Below are 15848 nucleotides of genomic sequence, written 5' to 3'. Positions count from 1 at the left end.
GCATGGATACTGCGCTCTCACTAGTGCGATTAAAAAGGAGCCATTGAGAGGAGGTGAAAACTGAAAGGTATGGCTTCACTGTAGAGAAGCAGTGTGAGCTAGTGGATAGAACATGGGCCTGGGAGTCAGAGGACCTGGGTTCTGATCCCCGTTCTGCCACTTATCTGTTGTGTGACCTTGGGCAAGTCACTTCACCTGTCTGGGCCTCAGTTTCCTCATCTACAAACTGGGGTTCTCCCTCCTACTTAGACTGTGAGCCACATGTGGGACTCGCCTGGCCTATATCTACCACAGCGCTTAGTACGGTTTTTGACACAAGTAGAAAGCGCTTAACAAATACCAGAATTATCGTTGTTAGTGTTATTGACGTGACTATCCAAAGGCAACAGACAAGCGCAGTAAGTGATTTAAACTTATCTACAAACTTTATTCCCAGAAGCCAGTAGACTTTCAGTACAGGTTTTGCTTACCAAAAATGTCATCAGTTACATCTCTTTCCACACTTTAGTTCCTTTCTAAATGCAGAAGTTAAATGAGCAGAAAACAAACCTCTGAAAATGTTTTGAAAAGCCAACAGTAGAAATAGCCTAAACTGAATTAGCTTTGTAACTCATTATAGTTGCTAAAAACGATCACTGCTCATTTTGAACGTTACCGTAAACGTCGATAGCAGTTCGTGTGATCGGAGGCGTCTGCTAGCAAGATTTTCGATGTTCTACGATAAGAGCGGAAGCACACATCTTCAAACAGGCAAAAATGTTTTTCTGCAATTATTTTTACCTAATTAATGTAAGTGCACACCATCTTTAGACTCTAAACCAAAAGTACAGATTTCTCTATTTTCCATGCCTTATAACGCCTACCATTTTAAATGCTTATGGGTGTTTATGCTCCCTAAGGTCTGGAGAGCCGAGGGTCTCTTACCCCATTCAAAAGTGGTTTGTCACTGAACGTGTCAAAATGCCCGTAAATAAGAACCCATTCACCCTGGAGAAATGAGAGAAACACCTGGAATGTTAGTGGACATACATCTCGTACAGGTCACAGACCAACACCTGGGCTAGAATGTTTAAACAGGAGTTATTCTGCCTTCGAGAACTTGAATTTGTCATTGTTCTTTATAAGGTACTTTTGAAGGACCAGGAATAGAGCGCCAATTATCGCTGTAGTGTCCGATTCATTATGTAGTTGGCTGCCTTGACCTCCAAAATAAAAGCAGCACGGATTTCTACCAGCTGAAGAAGCAGGCTTACTGGCTACCTCTCCACCACTAGAGCGGGAAGCCGGTAGCCCAGGGAAGGTACTGCCATGTTAGAGGTCAGTATCGCTTGGGTTAAAGAGGTGCAAGCATTTGGATGGGAAGAATATATTCATTCAGTAGTATTTACTGAGCACTTACTATGTGCAGAGCACTGTACTAAGTGCTTGGAATATTCGGCAACAGACACAGACGATCCGTGCCCAACATCCTGACTTTAGCTCATCCGAAGGAATACGATCTTTCTAACTGCCCTGCTCTCTCTTAAGGTGAAGACTATTTACCTACCATTAGTAGCCAAAGTCAGCAAAGGCGCGCTGAAGGGAAGAAAAAGCTGACGTGTAGACCGTGAGCTCGCTGTGGGCATGGAAAGCGGCTACCAACTCTTCTACCGCGCTCTCCGAAGCCCGCAATAAATGTGATGGCTTGACCGATCTGCAGAAATGCCACGTAATGTCCAGAAACAAAGCCCTCCCTCCCACCTTACCTGTCATTTTAGGTGGGGGTACTTCGTCCCTTCAGCAGGATGAAGGAGCCCCAGGGAGCGGAGCACCTGACCTTAGCTCTGGCCCTTCACTGTACTCCTGAAGAGAGCTGGGTTTCTGCCCTTTTAATCAACCGTCTCCTTAATCCAGTCAGCCAGCCACCTTTGGAATGCCCCTTTCCCCCTCCCGGCAGGGCAACATCCGGCCCCGATATCACAACGCGCCAATAGCGAAAGCCTGAAGGCAGAGCCCGAAAACTTCCTAAAAGACTTCGACGGCTCATATTTGCGATCCAGTTCCCACCCTTGCTCCTGAAGGAGGATCGGGAAAGACTATTTCCGTTCTGCATTTTTAAATGCCAGAGGCTGCTTGTGAGGTTTTTTGTCTTACATATCACACCTTGGTAAAGAGGTAAGGAAGCGAGGCATGTGTATTTACCTGGCAACTGAGGAAACCAGGGTACCAAGAGGTCATCGGGGAGTTGGAGGCTGTTTGCAGAATATCCCGGTTGAGTGAAGCGTGGTGACATTGTAGTGTGTGGAGAGCACTGGGGGAAAGCTGTACAGATGAGACTTATTGCCTTAAAACTGACACATGTAGGAAAATTAGAATTTAGTGTCTGGGTAATAAGGGAAAGCACAAATGTACTTAAATGGAAATGGGTACCCCTGACCTCAGCCTAGGGAGCGATTCAAAGATCAAAGTTTCTGAGATAGGCCAGAGCATCCTGAGCCCTGTGAGGTTCACACAACACCCTAAACGACCTGGCTTCTGTTTCTATTCAGCTGTTTCCTCTCTGTCCCAAAATGTGTGAGAATTCAGACACCAAAGTAGCGTTCTGAGAATGAAACCAAGAAAATTGCTCTTAGCCGAACATTAATGACTCCAATAAAGCAGGTTAGAACTAAAATTGAGTAGAAGTTTAAGAGCCTGGTTTTTTTTCACGTATTCTGGTGGTTTGGGGAAAAAGGGCTGAGAAAGGATCTGATGCTGTCAAGGGGAGAGAAGCAATAGCTCCCAGACTGTACTTTTTCCTTGTGATTTGCGCTCTAGAGGCAGCCAAACTGCCGGTCCAGTCGGAGGGCCGAGGAAACGGTAAGCCATGGTAGAGCTGTCCCGAAACGTGAGAGGAACAGGGCCCGACTACGTCTTCAAGAAGGGCGGCAAGGGATGTTGTTGTTCCTGGATGTTCGTTTGTGAAAAGAGTTAACGACAGAACCCAGAGAACAAAAATGCTAGGGTCAACAAAATGTAACTTTTTATTAGTTACGAGAAATGAGAGTGCTGATTGCATCAAAACCTCCTCCAGAGATTGCTATCGACTGCAAATTGTCTGAGGGGAAAGCTAAGGAAGCAGAGTGCTAGTGGCAGATTAATCTTCGAAAGGGAGCAGGAAAGATGAAGAGGTGAGACCTGGTTGCCGGCCAAAATGGATGTGGACTTTTCAGCTGGCTGACTTTTTTCATTTTTTTTTCCAAATGGCATTTGTGAAGAGCATACTGTGTGCCAGACACTGTCCTAAGCGCTGGGGTAGATACAAGCTAATCAGGTAGGACACAGTCCCCGTCTCACTAGTGCTCCCAGTCTTAATCCCCATTTTGCAGATGGGTTAACTGAGGCAAGGAGTTTTTAAAAATGTAAATGAATGGGTGAGCTGGAACAGTTCAAAGCCTAGTTTAGAAACATTTGCTTCTGGGCTACTAGAAACATTCAGAAATTGAAGGTCTTCTTCCTTAAGTCGTCGCTCCGGCAGAAACCGGTCACATTTTGAGGTGCCCGGACCTTAAAGTCGCCCGTTCACTGAAGCCATTAGAGCTTGTGCCTGTATTAAATCTGGAAGTAAGTGCCAAAGTAATCCTCTTTCCAGCTTCCTTCCAATAAACAGAAAGTCTCCTTCCGGAGATGGCAATCTCTTAGCAAATGGGATGATCCCAAGGAATTGAACCGGAGGCTCTAGAGGTCCGTGCGCGGAGCCCGATTCTTGCTCCTAAGTCTGTCTGCCGCAACGAGAGTCTCCAGAGGACCACGGGGAGAGTTACAGTGCGTTGCTGATTAACGATTTACACTCCTTGCTGCCAGGTGAAGAACTGCTCGAGTGGAGGCTTATTGGCAAAATGCAGCCCCCCTACCATTGAGGAGTTAATAAGGGCTTTCAATTATTGATGGGACCGTAATTGTATGGGCTTTGGTTGCTGCTGGAGATAGATGGCCCTGCCTGGGATGTACCGCCCAAGGGTATGAAATTATATAGATCTTAAAGCTCCCTGCAGGCCACATGGAAGAATATCCAAGCTTTTGCAGGAGGAGCTAGAAATCAGATCATTATTTTGATTTTGAAAAAGGTAGCGACAAGGCCAGGGGGCTTTTTCCGGCCGAAAGGGGGAGAGAGACCTTAGTCTTCATTGCCGTTATTCTTTTTCCCTCGTGTGAAAAGAGCCAGAAGGAATCTGCGGTGGGGGGGGGGGGGGGACCACAAGGAAGCCGGCTCATTCACTGCACTCGTTCCCTTTCCAGAGCCCCGAAGCTAGGTCTCGGACCCACAGGTGTCGAGAGGTGGACAATTCGCGAAGCCTCTGTGGCGCAGAAGAATAAACTTTTGGAAACTAGGTCTTTTCTCTGCTTCTGATGATCTTACATCTACCCCCAGCTCTCAGCATAGCGTTTGGAACATAGTAAGTGTTTAACGGTGCTTAGGTGCTGAGAAGCAGCATGGGCTAGTGGATAGGGTACGGGCCTGGGAGTCTGAGGACCTGGGTTCTAATCCCAGCTCCACTACTTGCCCGCTATGGGACTACTTGGCTTCTCTGGACCTCAGTTTCCTCATCTGTGAAATGGGGATTAAATACTGCCCAGACTGTGTCCGACCTGATTATCTTGTTTCTGCAGTGCTCGGCCCATAGCAAGCTCTCGACTCATAAACCGAAGATCCTGGGCCCTCTAGCCCATTAGGTTTGTTATAATAATAATAATGTTGGTATTTGTTAAGCGCTTACTATGTGCAGAGCACTGTTCTAAGCGCTGGGGGAGATACAGGGTAATCAGGTTGTCCCACGTGAAGCTCACAGTCTTCATCCCCATTTTACAGATGAGGTCACTGAGGCACAGAGAAGTGACTTGCCCACAGTCACACGGCTGGCAAGTGGCAGCAGAGCCAGGATTCGAACCCATGACGGCCGACTCCCAAACCCTTGCTCTTTCCACTAAGCGGCTTCTCTTTCGACCAAGCACTGGGGTAGATACAAGAACATCAAGTCCCATACGGTCAAGAAGCCTGTCTGCTAATTCTGTTGTACTCGCCAAGCGCTTAGTACAGTGCTCTGCACACAGGAAGTGCTCGATAAATACCGTTGACTGACTGAAACCCGGATCTAGGCCAGGCACCGGGTATGGAACAGCAGTTGCTGGGTTAATCTGGAGGAGGAAGGGGGTCTGCCAGGTTCCTAAAGGATTCTGAGCGTCCACCCGCAGTTTGCTATCCTTAAGATCCACCTCTGTCCTGAAACCCTTCCTCCGACTTGTCCAGGCAACAAGGGTTGGCGGCAAACTCCAGACCAATACCTGGGTCACAGGAAAGGCAACCGGCAGCTAGAAATTGGCTTTTAAGCAGCTGGTCTGGACAGTGAGCTCCATCTGGGGCCAAGGGCAGGCATACGCCATGTACCCCGTGCCCAACCTAGGAGGAAATGTACACCGAGCAGACTTTTGAGCTGAGATGGTGGAAGAATGTCTCTCTCTATACTACCAGATAAGTGAAGGGAGGTGAGCAGCTAGCGCCTCTCCAGCTTGATTGAACGGAAAAGAAATAAATGGACTTGAAACTGCAGTCCGAAGGATTCTGATGGATGTGAGAGAATTTCCTGGCATCGAGGGTGGTTAAGCAGTGGAATAGGAAAGTTACCAAGTCTGTCAAGGGGGTTGATATAATACAGTTTATAATATTAATGCCTGTCTCCTCTCCTAGACTCCAGGCTCATTGTGGGCAGGTAATGGGTCTCTCTATTGTTATTATTGTACTCTTCCAAGTGCTTAGACCAGTACTCTGCGCACAGTAAGCGCTCAGTAAATACGACTGGACGCATGAACCGTCAGGAGGCTGGAGTAGACTCCCTCCAGGATCCTCTCTCACCAGCTGGCATATGCCATGAGAAATCATTAAATGTCCCTTTAGGCCTAAGATAGGCAAGGAGAGTTAAATGAATGAGAAGGGTGACATGATTTCTTAATCCAGGGAGTAGAATATACTGAAACTGTCTTGTGACCAACAGGAAGGTAGTTTTCTGAATAAGAACTTAAAGAAGTTCCCATCGATTCCTAATATGGTAGTCAGTAGACTTTTCAGGGTCTGCTCTGATAGTTTTGTAATTTTCCTTTCTTTACAGGCAAGAAGTCAGACTCTTTTGCTAGGAAAAAATTCAACTCGGTAAATAACTGGTAAAGTTCAAAGCATGCCCGGAAGATAGCTTAACTTTTCATGTAGACTACTTGCATTTGAAATAGCTCTGAGCTCCTTCCTTACTAACTCGTTAAAAAAAAGAAAACATACCCATCGCTACTCATTTGAAAGGAAGGTTTTCTAAATGTTTGGAAGATGTTCAAATTTCAGCTGGAGGGCCTGTTTTCTGCCCTCAGGTGTCGGAGAAGCGTAGCTCCCTTGTATGAGGGGCAACAGTTGATTCTAATTATAGACACAAACAGAGAAGAAAATCGGTGATTACATCACACATTTCAAAGGCAAATAAAACAAAGGAGAAGGACAGATATAAAGCAGGATCTTAATCTGATACTGGAAATCCTATTATTCCTGTCAGCACGCTTACCCCCGGCGACCCACGCAGCCTCACAAAATTTCTCACCACTGTCAGTGATCATTCTTAAGCACTAACTTTTGTTTTTATCGGTTTGTTTTGTCATGGCCACAGCTTCAAAGAGTAATTCAGCCAACCCCTCATTCAGCTGCAGCACTGGGGAAATGGGAATAATTGAAATCCACAGATAAACACAAAAACCTCACTTCAGCTTTTTCAAGAGCTTCAACTTTGTCTTCCCCAAAACATTTACTAGCGCTGCTAATAATAATAACGATAGTTATAATGATGATGATGGTATTTGTTAAATTCTTAGTATGTGCTAAACACTGTTCAGTGGAAAGAGCCTGGGCTTGGGAGTCAGAAGTCATGGGTTCGAATCCCAGCTATGCCACTGTCAGCTGTGTGACTCTGAGCAAGTCACTTAACTTCTCTGGGCCTCAGTTACCTCATCTGTAAAATGGGGATTAACTGTGAACCTCACGTGGGACAACCTGATTACTCTTTGTCTACCCCAGCGCTTAGAACAGTGCTCTGCACATAGTAAGCGCTTAACAAATACCAACATTATTATTATTATTACAAGCTAATCAAGCAAACTGTGAGCCCATCGTTGGGCAGGGATTGTTTCTTTCTGTTACCGAACTATACATTCCAAGCGCTTAATACAGTGCTCTGCACACAGCACTCAATAAATACGATTGAATGAATGCAAGTTGGACACAGTCCCTGTCCCAGACGGTGCTCACAGTCTTAATCCTTATTTTAGAGATGAAGGAACTGAGGCCCAGAGAAGTGAAGGCCCAGACTGAGGCCCAGAGAAGTGTCTTGATTCTATTTATTGCCACTGTTTTTGTCTGTCCATCTCCCCCGATTAGACTGTAAGCCCGTCCCTGGGCAGGGACTGTCTCTATCTGTTGCCGATTTGTCCATTCCAAGCGCTTAGTACAGTGCTCTGCACATAATGAGTGCTCAATAAATACTATTGAATGAAGTGACTTGCCCAAGGCCACTCAGCAGACAACTGGCAAAGCCGGGATTAGAACCCAGGTCCTTCTGACTCCCCAAAAGCCATGTTGCTACCCCAAAGCAGCTAACCGACAACAGAATGGAAGGTATTTATTGGGTGTTTAGTGGGTGCAGAGTTCAGCACTTGGAAGAGGAACTTACACAACAGGCTTGGTTGACATGTTCTCTGCCCACAAGAAGCTGAGTGATTGGAGTTTCACCTCCTTTCCAATTCTTTCACTGTCCAAAGGAAGTGCGAATGGCTCTGCTCCTCCCCCCTCTCTTCCCCTCCCCTCAGCACTGGGCTCGTCCGCTCATTTGTATATATTTTTTCTATTACCCCATTTATTTTGATAATGAGATGTACCTCCCCTTAATTCTATTTATTGCTATTGTTTTAATGAGATGTTCATCCCCTTGATTCTATTTATTGCTGTTGTTATAATGAGACGTTCACCCCCTTGATTCTATTTATTGCTATTGTTTTAATGAGATGTACACCCCCTTGATTCTATTTATTGCTATTGTTTTTATTTGTCTCCCCCGATTAGAGTGTAAGCCCGTCACAGAACTCTATCTGCTGCCGATTTGTACATTCCGCGCTTAGTACAGTGCTCTGCACATAGTAAGCGCTCAATAAATACTACTGAATGAAAGAATGAACAGTGCCCAGTACAGTGCTCTGCACACAAGAAGCGCTTAATAAATACGATTGAAGAAAGAGCAGGAGGAAGAATGAAGGGGCCGGGATAAGCACCCCCGAATAATCAAGTCGGAATAATCAAGTTACTGTACAGTGGTTTAATCGCCAAACTGCACCCAAGCAATAATAATAATGATAATTGTGGTATTTGTTAAGCGCTTACTATGTGCTAAGCACTGTTCTAAGCGCTGGGGTAGGTATAGTAATCAGGTTGACCCACACGGGGCTCACACTTTTAACCCTTATTTTACAGATGAGGCAACAGAGGCCCAGAGAAGTGAGGTGACTTGCCCTAGGTCACACAGCTGACAAGCGTGGCTCAGTGAAAAGAGCCCGGGCTTGGGAGTCAGAGGTCATGGGTTCGAATCCCGGCTCTGTCACTTGTCAGCTGTGTGACTGTGGGCGAGTCACTTCACTTCTCCGGGCCTCAGTTACCTCATCTGGAAAATGGGGAATTGATTGTGAGCCTCACGTGGGACAACCTGGTGACCCAGTATCTACCCCAGCGCTTAGAACAGTGCTCGGCACATAGTAAGCGCTTAACAAATACCAACATTAAGCGGCAGAGCCAGGATTAGAACTCACGACCTCTGACTCCCAAGCCCGGGCTCTTGCCACCGAACCGCGCCACCCAAAACTTTCCATTCTGTCACGAGCATAGGGCAGTTTTTTGTTTTTTTCGGACACAGCTCATGATAAATTACAGCTACTGGATCGTTGCGATTTCAATTCCAGGCCCTCAGTTGCAGTTGGAATTGACCACAATTCCAGGGAACAGCTTGGGAAGAGAGCTCTTCCCATTCCCATTCAAGAGCCGAACTTCCATCTCTGTTTTACCTCCTGGAGCGAAGTGGGTATTTTGAGTTTGGGGGGGAAAGTGGTCCCTCGCTAGGCTGCCTCCTGCCATCCTCACTTTCCTCTGGCCCCTGGGGTTAAAAATCTCACTCAGTTGCATTTCAAGTGGGCAAGGCGCTTAGTACAGTGCTTTGCACACAGTAAGCGCTCAGGTGCGATTGAATAATAATGTTGGTATTTATTAAGCGCTTCCTATGTGCAGAGCACTGTTCTAAGCGCTGGGGGAGATACAGGGTCATCAGGTGGTCCCACGTGAGGCTCACGGTTAATCTCCATTTTACAGATGAGGTCACTGAGGCACAGAGAAGTTAAGTGACTTGCCCACAGTCACACAGCTGACAAGTGGCAGAGCTGGGAGTAAGTGTCAAAACTGCACAGTGAATTTGAAGGAGCTGGCATGAACCCTTCTACCTTAAATGCTTGGAATTTGGACCTGTATCTTTTTTAATCAATCGCCTGTATTTCAGAGAAGTAGCGTGGCTCAGTGGAAAGAGCCCGGGCTTGGGAGTCAGAGGTCATGGGTTCGAATCCCACCTCTGCTGCCACTTGTCAGCTGTGTGACTATGAGCAAGTCACTTCACTTTTCTGTGCCTCAGTTCCCTCATCTATAAAATGGGGACTAAGACTGAGAGCCTCGCGTGGGACAATCTGATGACCCTGTATCTCCCCCAGTGCTTACAACAGTGCTCTGCACACAGTAAGCGCTTAACAAATACCAACATTATTATTATTATTATTATTACTTACCGTATGCAGAACACTGTACTAAGCACTGGGAGAGAACAACAGAACAGAGTTGGGAGACACGTTCCCTGCCCACAGTGAGCTTACAGTCTAGAGGGGAGACGTTAACATAAATAAATACATTTTGGATACGGATAAAAGTGCTGTGGGGCTGAGGGAGGGGTGAATCAAGGGTGCAAATCCAAATGCAACACGAAAGGGAACATGAATAATATGCAAGTCAAATGTATTGAGAAGAGTGTGGGAGGCAGCCTTATAGAAACAGCGTAGCTTAGTGGAAAAAGCACGGACTTGGGAGTCAGAGGTCCTGGGTTCTAATCCCAGCTTCCACTTGTCAGCTGTGTGACCTTGGGCAAGTCACTTCACTTCTCTCTGCCTCAGTTACCTCATCTGGAAAATGGGGATGAAGACTGTGAGCCCCACGTGGGACAATGTGATCACCTTGTATCCTCCCCAGTGCTTAGAACAGTGCTTTGCACATAGGAAGCGCTTAACAAATGCCATCATTATTATTATAGTAAGCACTTAACAAATACCAACATTATCATTATTAATAAACACCAATGGCTGCAGGAAGGTTGGCAAAAAATGATTTCAAGATATAACCTATGATTCACAAATAATCTCTTCCCAAGAATTAACCCACTTAACAAATACCAACATTATTATTATTATTAATAAGCACCGATATGGCTGCAGCCTTCTGGAAGGTTGGAAAAAAATGATTTCAAGCTGTAACCTACGATTCACAAATAATTAATCTTTTCCTAAGAATTAACCTATTGACGGTGTACAAACCAAAAAGCTCAATGGAAAGAGCTTGGGAGTCAGAGGTCATGGGTTCGAATCCCACCTCTGCTGCCACTTGTCAGCTGTGTGACTATGGGCAAGTCACTTAACTTCTCTGTGCCTCAGTGACCTCATCTGTAAAATGGGGATGAAGCCTGAGAGCCTCACGTGGGACAACCTGATGACCCTGTATCTATGCCAGCGCTTAGAACAGTGCTCTGCACACAGTAAGCACTTAACAAATAACATTATTATTATTATTATTACCACTCAGAAACCAAGCAGTGAGCAAACTACCAGATCACTCTGATATTCCTTTTGTTAGGCCACACATACACACCAATTTATGGTAGCCAATCCTAGCCTGTTCTTAGCCAGATCCTGAAGGCAAAGGAAACCGAGGCCCTAAAGAGCAACAGAGCCATCGTGGAGGTGAAGTACCTGCTGTCGCCTCCTGTTTTTTCCCTCGTTACGTATTTTTCTTTTAAGTTGATCTTCTCGGAAAGAACTGAAGTAGGGACTCTCCAGGAGCTGCGCGCAACTTAATCGATCTTCAGGATTCATCTTCAAACACCCCTTTGGAAGGAAAGAAGCAAAGGAAGTTAAGAGCATTTCTTATGTGCCCAGGTGTAGAACTGAGTCTGGTGAGTGATGGAACCAAACATTCATCGGAAGACCCTTCTCCGCAAATGATCCCCAAGGGTCAGTCGATCACTCATATTTATTGGGTGCTTATTGCAAGCAGAACACTGTGCTAAGCACTTGGGAGAGTACAATATAGAGCTGGTAGGCCCATTACCTTAGTACAGTGCCCGGCACCTTCATTCAGTATTATTTATCGAATACGTACTGTGTGCAGAGCACCGTGCTGAGCGCTCCGGAGAGTCCTGCAACAATAAACACGGTCCCGGCCTACAACGAGCTTACATGTAGTAAGCACTTAATAAATACCATGATTATTATTATTATTATTACCAAAGAATTGCACCTTGCTCATAAAACTTCAGCCTAGCCAAACCTGAACTTTGTTGCGTTCACTCCAAAGAGTCTGAAGTTAGGATTGACAACAGGGAGAGAGAGCAACAGACCACCGTGAGATTTGTGGAACTCCAACTCGTGGGACTGTTTAGCTTCCTTCCTAAAATCAACAGATTCTCAATTCAGCTGAGACTTCTTGGCAGTCCCTCGTGAAAAATGAAGCCTCAAAGTGAGAAAAAGCCAAGACTCACTCAAGGGAATGCCACAGGAGGAGTGAAAAGGAGTCGTCTGATTCACTTAAAACTCAGTAGGACCGGAGTGCAGTTCCAAAAAGAGGTGCCACTTCATATCAACTGTTTCATTCATTCAATAATATTTATGGAGCGCTTACTATGTGCAGAGCACTGTACTAAGCGCTTGGAATGGACAAATCGGCAACAGATACAGTCCTTGCCCACTGATGGGCTTACAGTCTAATTGGGGGAGACAGACAAAAATGATAGCAATAGAGTCAAGGAGATGAACATCTCATTAACACAATAGCAATAAATAGAATCAAGGTGATGTACATCTCATTAACAAAATAAATAGGGAAATGAAAATATATACAAATGAGCGGACGAGCATGGTGCTGAGGGGAGGGGAAGGGAGAGGGGGAGGAGCAGAGGGAAAGAGGGGGGGAAAGGGGGCTTAGCTGAGGGGAGGTAAAGGGGGGGTAGAGAGGCAGCAGAGGGAGCAGAGGGAAAAGGGGAAGCTCAGTCTGGGAAGGGCTCTTGGAGGAGGTGAGCTCTCAGTAGGGCTTTGAAGAGGGGAAGAGAATTAGTTTGGCAGTTTCAAGTCCTGCTGGCAAGCCAATGATTTTCTCTATGGAGGTCAACAGCAGTTTAGAGCTCTTCATTGTGAGATAATAATAACAATAATTATGTGCCAAGCACTATTCTAAGCAGTGGGGCAGAGACAAGTTAATCAGGTTGGATGCAACTTGGGGCTCACGCTCTTAATCCCCATTTTACAGATGAGGTCACTGAGGACCAGAGTAGTGAAGTGATTTGCCCAGGGTCACACAGCAGACGTGAGGTGGAACCGGGATTAGAACGCGGGCCCTTCTGACTCCCAGGCCCGTGCTCTAGCCACTAAGCCACGCTGCTTCACAAGCCACCCAGAAAGTCTCCCTCTCCACTACCGTGCCCCAACTAAATCACTAAGCCACGCTGCAACTCAACCTCAAAGCCCTTAAAAATTGGGGGTCCAATCAGTAGTCTGCTTTCTACAGTCAGCCTGCTTTTAGGGTAACCATATCTGGCCCTCAGCCTTGTTCACCGTCTCCTGATCAGTGCCTCTAGACTGTAGTTAGAGAAGCAGCGTGGCTCAGTGGCAAGAGCCCGGGCTTGGGAGTCAGAGGTCATGGGTTTGAATCCCGGCTCTGCCGCTTGTCAGCTGGGTGACTGTGGGCAAGTCACTTCACTTCTCTGTGCTTCAGTTCCCTCATCTGGAAAATGGGGAGGAAGACTGTGAGCCCCACATGGGACAACCTGATCGCCTTGTATCCACCCCCCAGTGCTTAGAACAGTGCTTTGCACATAGTAAGTGCTTAACAAATATCACCATTATTATTATTATTAGCCTAGACTCTAGACTACGAATTCATTATGGGCAGGGAACAGGTCTGCCAATTCTGTTGTACTGTACCTCCCAAAACGCTCAATACGCTCAATAAATTCCATAGTATTTATTGAGCGCTTACTATGTGCAGAGCACTGTACTAAGCTCTTGGAATGTACAAATTGGTAACAGATGGAGACAGTCCCTGCCCTTTGACGGGCTTATGGTCTAATCTAATAAATGCCATTGCTGGATGGATTGAGTGCCTTTAGAAAATACTGACAAAAAAGCGTACATGCGGGAAGGTTGTGATGGAAACCAATGGAAAATGACTTTTCACAAGCGAGTCACAAGGACCCAGAACTTCTTTCCAGAAACAATTTAAGCTCCTTACAGGCAGAGACTGTGCCTGCTAATTCTGTTCTATCTTAGTCTCCCAGTGCCCAGTCCAATCCTCTACACATAGTAAGCACTCAACAAATACCACTGATGGATATAAAACTCCGAAGGGAGAAATCACCCATTTTATCAGTTTAGATGAAGGTGCCGGAATGGGAATAATTTCTCAGTTGCTGTGAGCTGCTCCCTTACAATGACTTCTTATTCAACACCCTCCTTACTTTGCCGACTCCGTTTTTTTTTTTGCCACTCCCTATCCCAGGAAGGGGCAGAATAGAATGTGCAATACCTTCATGAAATCCAAGGTTGCTGAAGGAGCATTAGGGAACTTCTCCTCGAGAGTTTCCTGAAAGAGAAGAATTAAACTGTGTTCAGTGTTCCCATAATCGACAGTCGACTAGAATGTGCGTTAGACCCACGGTTCATCCGACTCAGAATTCAGTCTCTCTGATGGCACTGATAGACTACTTAGAGGAAGAGGATGATGACTGCCTAACTGGACCTCCACCCATCTAAAGGGTTATGACCCTTTCTAACCTGTCCCTTTAGAACACCTGGTTTTTGGGACAAGTAAGAGCAGAGCCTTAGAGAGACTCACGTTTAGTACAGTGCTCTGCACAGAGTAAGCGCTCAATAAATACGATTGGATGAATAAATGAACTCACCTCACAGGTAATCAATGGCTACTCTGGGATACAACGTACCGGACTAGAAAGATAATAATAATAATAATGTTGGCATTTAAGCGCTTACTATGTGCAAAGCATTGTTCTAAGCGCTGGGAAGGATACAAGGTGATCAGGTTGTCCCACGTGGGGCTCACAGTCTTAATCCCCATTTTCCGGATAAGGTCACTGAGGCCCAGAGAAGTGAAGTGACTTGCCCACAGTCACACAGCTGACAAGTGGCAGAGCCAGGATCTGAACTCATGATCTCTGACTCCCCAGCCCGGGCTCTTTCCACTGAACCACACTGCTTCTCAGCGTGACAAAACATAGCTCATAACTCCTGTCGCTTGTTTACAATCTGCTCAACCTGAACCATAAAAGGGTTTCCTATTGGCGTCTCGGCGGTTGGATTCGTTTACACAAAAAGTGGCTTCCTTCAGGCTTTAGTGAAGTGCAAACAGTCTTGTTCTCTTGGGTGGAGTTGATATCCCAAATCCCACCACTGGAATTCACACTCAGGACCGAAGGGAACAGATTCATTCTCAACGCGAGGCCTATGAGCGAGACAACCCCAGCGGGGAGTCGGCATTTGGAAAGCTACAGATCATCTTGAGAAACATTCAGAAGCCAAAACGTCCTGAGATAAGTGAGAGTTTCCCCCTAAATCAGTTCCTTGTGGAGGGTGATATAATGGACTGAATGCATATTTGCCCAAAGAATTTGACCTGCCTTGCCTATTTTAAATCAATTTTGGGCTGTTTGGATTTTTTTTTTTGAGAAAAACATAGTTTTGATTTTGTGGCAAAAGATATAAGTGCCAGAGACCTGAGTTTTGGAAAGACCCCAAACCCCCCAGATTGTGAATCAGGTAACTAATATAGTCATGGAGGAAAGGACAGAATTGCTGTAAAAACCTATCTTTGGCAGACTTATTTTTTCCCCTTTAATTCGGGTGCCTGGATTTTCTGTTGGAGCTTACCCAGGCACCTAAACTGAGCTGGGTTGGGAAATGGCACTTCCCACGATAAAAGGCAAAATTAATTGTCAAGGGGCAAAAAAATAAAATAAAACTGGTCTTGATATTCTGAGCAGTTTGAATATTCTTTTTTTTAGTTAATGAAAAGTGAATTTATGGCATTAAGAAATAAACCCTCAGGGATCCCTTTGACATTTTATCACACCCATAAGCCGTGGAGTATAGAGGACCTCACCAAAAGCACACCCTCAGTGGGGTGGTCATGGGGATCGAATGTCCTCTGTGGGAAGTGGCCGAAATCCAGGTTCAGCCTCCCAGGGCTGGAACTGATTGGAGGAGGAAAATGGCAGCTGTCCCCCAAGGAACCACCATCTGGCTGGCCTTCCCTGTTCCAATACCTCACGGCTTGAATTGAGTAAATTCAGGAGGCTGAAGGACCATTCACCTTTCTCCTGCTTCCCACCAATGGAATTTCTAGACCCACCGTTCTGCCGGTAGTGTTCCTTCATTCGCTACAGGGCTTTGCGTGTTTCTCATGCGTAAAAATGATCCTTCCAAGAAGCTCATTTCTTTACCCT

The 15848-nt window shown here is 45.9% G+C and overlaps 1 protein-coding gene across 1 annotated transcript in view; it reads right to left on the bottom strand.

The window, feature by feature from the left end:
- Positions 1-5773: 5773 nt before the first annotated feature.
- Positions 5774-15848, bottom strand: part of CDKL4 (cyclin dependent kinase like 4) — a 59464-nt gene continuing 49389 nt past the window's right edge. Inside the window, exons 9-11 of the mRNA XM_029066185.2 lie at positions 13916-13972; positions 11089-11223; positions 5774-6418 (exon numbers count right to left, since the gene is read on the bottom strand). Of these exons, the coding sequence (XP_028922018.1) occupies positions 6317-6418; positions 11089-11223; positions 13916-13972 (294 nt within the window). The 3' untranslated portion in view covers positions 5774-6316. The remainder of the gene's footprint in view (positions 6419-11088; positions 11224-13915; positions 13973-15848) is intronic.

Source organism: Ornithorhynchus anatinus, chromosome 1 (genome assembly GCF_004115215.2).
Source record: "Ornithorhynchus anatinus isolate Pmale09 chromosome 1, mOrnAna1.pri.v4, whole genome shotgun sequence".
In the NCBI taxonomy this organism is placed as follows: Eukaryota; Metazoa; Chordata; class Mammalia; order Monotremata; family Ornithorhynchidae; genus Ornithorhynchus; species Ornithorhynchus anatinus.
This window is presented reverse-complemented; position numbering and strand designations above follow the sequence as displayed.